Source organism: Selaginella moellendorffii, unplaced genomic scaffold, assembly GCF_000143415.4.
Source record: "Selaginella moellendorffii unplaced genomic scaffold, v1.0 SELMOscaffold_139, whole genome shotgun sequence".
Classification (NCBI taxonomy): Eukaryota; Viridiplantae; Streptophyta; class Lycopodiopsida; order Selaginellales; family Selaginellaceae; genus Selaginella; species Selaginella moellendorffii.
In genome coordinates, this window is record NW_003314400.1 from 319,919 (window position 1) to 325,882 (window position 5,964).

A 5,964-nucleotide genomic window follows, 5' to 3' on the forward strand; every position below is an offset into this window, starting at 1 on the left:
CGATAGTGGAGAGAAGATACTGCAAACCGCAAGGAGCCATTCAATCACACAATTCCCACAGGTAAAGAAATGGCGTACCTGGCTTCGCTTGTGACGTCCACTGGTGACGAAGTTGACCATCCTGTAATCGTCAATCTGCCGGAAGCGGAACTTGTAAATAATTACAAAACTCTTGGTAAAAAACAAACCAATTCTGCGAGTGCGGCGTTGAGCTTTCCGTATCGTGGAGCGGTATTTGCGTTCATCTCCGACAGTAGGAAAACCGGATCAGGGTCAAGGTAGCTACACACAAAATTGTGAAAACAAAGTAAGTAATATTGGATTGGTAGCACGTACTCTTCGATGTCTCTTTTCTTGGCCACGAGATCCATCTTCGTGAGGACATTCACATGAGGAAGTTCGAGTTGGACCATAGCAGACAAGGACGACAGGCATCCACTTATATACTTGGTAACATCCGAAACAAACTGCACAAGAACAAAAGCAAACTTCTGTCTGTCATACACCAAATCAATCCGAGTAGGAGCTACCTGAGAATCAAGGAGGTAGACCGCGCACAGATTAAAATCCCAGCGCTTAAGTTGTTCGACGAGGCTTTTAAACACGGGGATGTGTGTGTAGAGCTCAATCTGACCTGTGTAATACCACTACAACTAAAACTAGTGAATAGAAACTACATAAACCTGGACAGTCGAAGACAACGTCATCGTCGATATAGTCTTCTAGTTTCTCCGCAAGCCAGTCGTCCATATTCTCCTCAAGATATCTACACTAGAAATGGTCAGCCAGAAATCCTTGTGTAGAAACTAACACCACGAAAGCTCTACTCAAATCTTACATGCAATAGATGAGGCCTCCGTTTGGTCCATAGTTAAATTCTTCCATCACATCCTCTAGAGGAACAAGCTCTCTTATATCTGATGAAAAATAGATCCAAACTAAAATCTTTGCAACACTGAAATCTTTACAGACCTGCAGCAACCGCGTATTTGAAATCCTCCGCCGCTGGCTCGAGATTGATCACATCCAGGTTCCGCCCGATCGTGTTGCAATGCTGCTGCAAATGGTAGCAATACGTCGACTGCAAGATCGAGATCAGAGATTGAGCACAGGAACCGCGAAATCTCACTCGCCTTGCCGCTGCCCGCCGTGGGCGTAGCGAGTCATTTTGAAAATGCCTAAGACCTAAACCTCGAGAAATATACTCGGTATATTCATTGACAGTTTTCTTTTCCAAATTAGGGTTAAGTTAACATCCATCGGACGGTTAGAATTCAACTGGGTGTTACTTGCGTTTGAGCTCTTCAGCAGCGGTGGCGGCTTTGAGCGAGACTGGATTTGTGGAAGCCTTCAATGGATTCATGGCTGTTCTAGTTTTTGACATGTTCCATGCAGTAGTGACAACATGGCCTGCGGTTGAAAGCCCCTCTTTTGTCAATTATCTAGAGCAAAGATTTCTCTTGATTCATCAAGCACAACAGTGATCAATCTAACCTGTGTGATACGACTTGGCATGTTACTAGAGTTTTTCACGACATGACGTTCTTCCCAGCCAGCTCCAAAGCATCGAAAACTTTCACTGCGATCTCACATACAATGTGATCATCCATTTTCTGGGAGAGATTGCGAAGAACTTGGCTTACCAAAGGCATCCAAAGTGGCAATTGCGGCTTCTCCACGCAACAGCCCGATCAATGCAGCCCCTGGCTTAGTTTTCAGCGCAGAGGAAGTGATCGATTCAGTGGCAGTGACAACTCCAGTGAGAAGACCACTCGCGAGCGTCTCAGTAATCTTTGAGATTTGCTTCGCACTAGTCAAAGAGCCAGTAAAAAGACTAGTCAAAGATAGTAAGCGCAAGAACTTACGTCCCGATGTTCTTCATTGTCTTGGGGCTGACCTTTGACGGCTTTTTTTTCGGTTTGATGTGCTTCTGCATCAACAATCCGCTGCGCTCCGATCTGCGTCGCAATTAGTTCGCTCACCCAGAGGATTCCTCGCACGATATGCCCCGAGCCACTGGCAATCGCCTTTGCGATCGCGCTTTGATAGTCATCGGCGTTGGGAGCCAGTTGCTCCAAGTAGTAGTTCTTCTTCTTCTTGTGAGCTTCACTCCAGCGATTCCTTGATTACCGTCACCTTGCACCATCTCCACGAGCTCCTCGTCTTGATCTTTCAGGAGCGCTGGAACTGGCACCAGCGAGCTATAGCTTTCGAGGGCCAAATCCAGCTCCTTGAGATCGCATCTCCAGGGAGGGTGACACCTATTTGAGAACTTCCGCGCTTGACTTAAACGAGACCTTCTGTTTCCCTTCGCTGGAAGGTTGATCCTCATCTTCAACTGGCAGTCTCAAGCTAAAAACGTAGTGACTCTCGCTGAGCTTCAAGACTGGAGTGTCCTTCGCCAGCGGCCACTGGAGCTCGTCTCCAAGCCTGACGATGGCTGCGACCACGCTACCGTTCTGGACGATCCTTATGACGCTAAGATCTCCAGACGCGAGAAGAACACTTTCCGATCCAGCCTGATCGTGATCCATGAGTAAACCTTTGCATTTGGAAGTGTGACGAGAACTTCCAGGATAGAATTTGCCGCCGTTAAAGCTTCTTGCTCCATGGATCCATCGCTGGCTACTTGAGCTGCTGCATTTTCCTCCTCGGATATGGCTTCCACCGCTCTCGCCAGCGCCATGTCTTGATCATCTTGAGAAAGCTTTGGCTTTTTGCTTGGACTCCCACCATGATCGTCTACTGCTTGCTCACTACTCTCTGGAGCATTCTCTTTCTCCTTTGCGCTGGACGAGCGAGTTCTCCTGCGAGAAAGAGCTAATCGACTCATCCACTTCACTACACTACCTCACTCAAACTGTGTATTCTTTCCACCATAAAGCGACTAGCTCCTCTTCTCTCTAGCAAAAAAGGAAGACAAAGCACTAGAATCGATCGGGAATACAAAAGGTTGACATACATTGTCCACTCTTGCAAGAGTTAATTAGAAGCAATATCATTTTAGACAAGCTTTCAGGAAGTTAGGAAATACATTGACATGGATGGAGCAAGTATCTCAAATCCAGCCTCGACTATCTGTATAATCTCTTGACCTGCAATTTGTATGAGTAGTGATATTTCCCAGGTAACATAAGAGGTCAGCATTGGTGCTCGAAAGAAGCTCAAGGTTAGGTAAGAAGATTGGAAGCAAGAAAGTCATCACGTACCAGATGGGTTTCTGGATTCAAGGCCATTGTATTCATGGCATAGCGCATCACCACCATTACGATTTTTCTGTCCTGGAAATCATCTGGGTAGATGAGGATCAAAAGGAAAAGGAATGTCGAAAGGACTTCGCGATCGATCAGCTGGAGCTTCCAAGACATCTCCCTATAACATCCAGCAGCGGCTCCATGCTCTTGCACGTAGAAATCTTTGGTGCGTAGGTACAGCGGCGAGGAGAGCTTCCTCCACAAAGGCGGAAGAATCCAGGTCGATCGATCGAAATAGAGATCGATTTCAAAACACACGGCCTGAAACAAAAAAATTTAGTTGGGTCTCTGGCTGTGGATTCGAACCTGTGACCTTGTCAATATTTTTCTTTATTCTATATCCGTGACCTTGCCAATAATTTTCTTTATTTTAGCCGGATATCCGGCCAACAGGTTCCCATGCAAAGCGTTCATTAGTAGCTTCTTAATGTATCTCTAATTTTTAAATGAATCGCAGTCTCGCTCGTGTTCGCTGCTCACGGACAGCGTAATTTCCGTAGAGAAGTTCCAATTTCTTGCGAAGTGTTCTCTGGAAGCGCTCCAAGTTTCCTAGGAAAAAGGTTATGATTGAGCATTTACTGCTCTTCAATGCCTGAATCTCGGGTACTGTTCTCAGATCTCTGCTTACCCTGGAGATTTTGCGAGTAAATACTCAACCATCTGTTTAAGATCCCCAATCTGCCAGATTTCTGCTAGCAAACACTCTTAAAACTCTCATGTCACCAGCAACTCTTGCAACTTCGCAGCTGTGACGAAGATTAACCTTGACAAATGCAAAGAGTTTTTGGCAAAGCTCATCTTGCCAAGAAATCCGAGCTGGATCCGGTAGAAGTTTTCTGAGCGTTTAACGGTGTGCTCCAGGAGACAAAAGCTGACAAATGTACAAGGAAAAGGCTGTGACGACATTGAAGCGAGACAATTCCATGCCTCGAGAGATTCCTCAATTCAAGCAAAGCGGGCGAAAAATGTCTAGATAATGCTTGTAGTCTGACAGGACAGTTGAAGAGAAGTACTCAATCGCTGGGTAGCTGCCCTGCAAAATTTCTGCTAGTAAACACTGTTAAAACTCTCATGTCACCAGTGCGAAGATCGAGTCCCTCTCATTAGAAACTTTAAAAAACAAAAAGTTTTAGTACTGTGGCGATTCTTTGCCTTATCCCTGGAATGAGGACACAAGAGCAGTATATAAGCCAGGGTCGGAAAGGATACATACTTACCTGGAGGGTCTTGGTGATCATGAAGGCCAATGGCCTGTTGGCCGGCCTACCATCTTCCCAAAGTGGAGGAGTGGATGTCGTAATTTGTGGGAGTTGAGGGCTCGCATATGCGTGGCCCTCTCCAAATTCAAGCTCTTAAGATGGAAACGTTGATTTCTGCTAAACAAGAGTTAGAACAGCAACTTGAATCTTTCAATCTTTATGATCTAACAAACAAGTTTTCAAGTCTCTGCGATCCCTTGCTGGAGAAAGTGAAGGACATATCGTCGTTTTCGATGTAGCCACCAAAGTCACTGTTCTTGGCTTGCCAGGTGCCTGACTATGAAGAGCACGGTGTCTAGATCGTCCAGTGCTTATAAGCAAAGCAAAGAACAAGAAATCAAAAGGAGCTTATGTGTGTGAACTAGTGGTGCTCGAATGCTGAATCCTGTGATCCACGCAAGAACTTTGTCAATGACATGATAGCAGAGAGTAAGACTTACCTGTAGCATGAAATCGACTCTAACATCGGGACTTCCAGACAGCCTTTCCATCACCATACTACCATAGCTTTTCTTCTCTTTAGTGGGACTCTCCTCATCTACTGCAAGATCATTCGTAACTGTGTTAGAAGCGAATGCCAATGACACAAGAAGCATACATTTTCTATCCGAGCTTATCTTGAGCTCTGATAGCAAAACTTACAATGCATCCCAATATGTAGAGGCTTGCCTCCTTTGTGGTATGGAATAAACTCCGGCTTCTTGTCGACGAAATCCTTTGATATCAGAGGTTCCGCTCTGTAATCACGAAGAAAGGATAGATGTAAATGCTTCTAACACAAAAGTATATTGATACCTGTAAGTGACAGGATCAAATGGTTGAAATATGCTCATCATTTTCCTGCATGCTGGCACTTCTTCTTTGATGCCTTCATCTTCCCATTACTCATGACCCATTCCTACGCAAATGCATTCAATATATGTTGCAACGTCCGTAAATCACACACGTACCCGATTCAAAGTGTACATTTCGGAGCTGAGAAACAATCCCAGTGGTGGTCCAACTGCGAAAAACGTGTCCACCTACAAGAAAGAAACTTATCAACAGCAAAGAATCAAGCCACCATGGTGTATCTGAAACAAAAGTTTTGTGTACTGAATTCGAGGGGTATGGTATTTTCAAGAAGGAGCTCGCTCTCCTTGTTTTGTTCCCAATGCTGCATTTGTTCCCAGTGACTTGAGTTCCTTTCTCAAGATCTCAACCTGCAAGCACAAGCTAGATCATATAGAAATGCCACAGGAGATCACGTTCTTTTACCTCTGAATGTAATGCCTTGACTCTCTTCGTCTCCATGTCACTATCAGTGTCAGCTTCTGTAGTTGTACTAGAGTCTGATCCTTCCTTGCTACTGTCTCTTGAATCATGATCCGAGGAGTGACCAGGTTGCTCTGGCTCCGGTGGACAATGAAGCTCTCAAAACAGCTCTTGTGCAAGTGCAAATTCACCTTGGA

At 45.2% G+C, this 5,964-nt stretch overlaps 1 protein-coding gene and 1 pseudogene across 1 annotated transcript; one reads left to right on the plus strand and one right to left on the minus strand.

Moving 5' to 3' along the window:
- Window positions 1-4: 4 nt before the first annotated feature.
- LOC9630216 (GPN-loop GTPase 3) lies at window positions 5-1,179 on the minus strand (the record flags this gene model as incomplete). The annotated part of the gene is made up of 9 exons (XM_002992656.2): window positions 1,130-1,179; window positions 973-1,081; window positions 839-917; window positions 684-766; window positions 531-634; window positions 337-467; window positions 189-282; window positions 79-135; window positions 5-19 (listed from the first exon to the last, which is right to left on the minus strand). Coding segments are annotated over exons 3-9 (531 nt in total), but the record flags the coding sequence as incomplete, so codon positions are not given.
- A 3,284-nt stretch (window positions 1,180-4,463) lies between these two features.
- LOC112343226 lies at window positions 4,464-4,593 on the plus strand (annotated as a pseudogene).
- The last annotated feature ends 1,371 nt before the right edge of the window (window positions 4,594-5,964 follow it).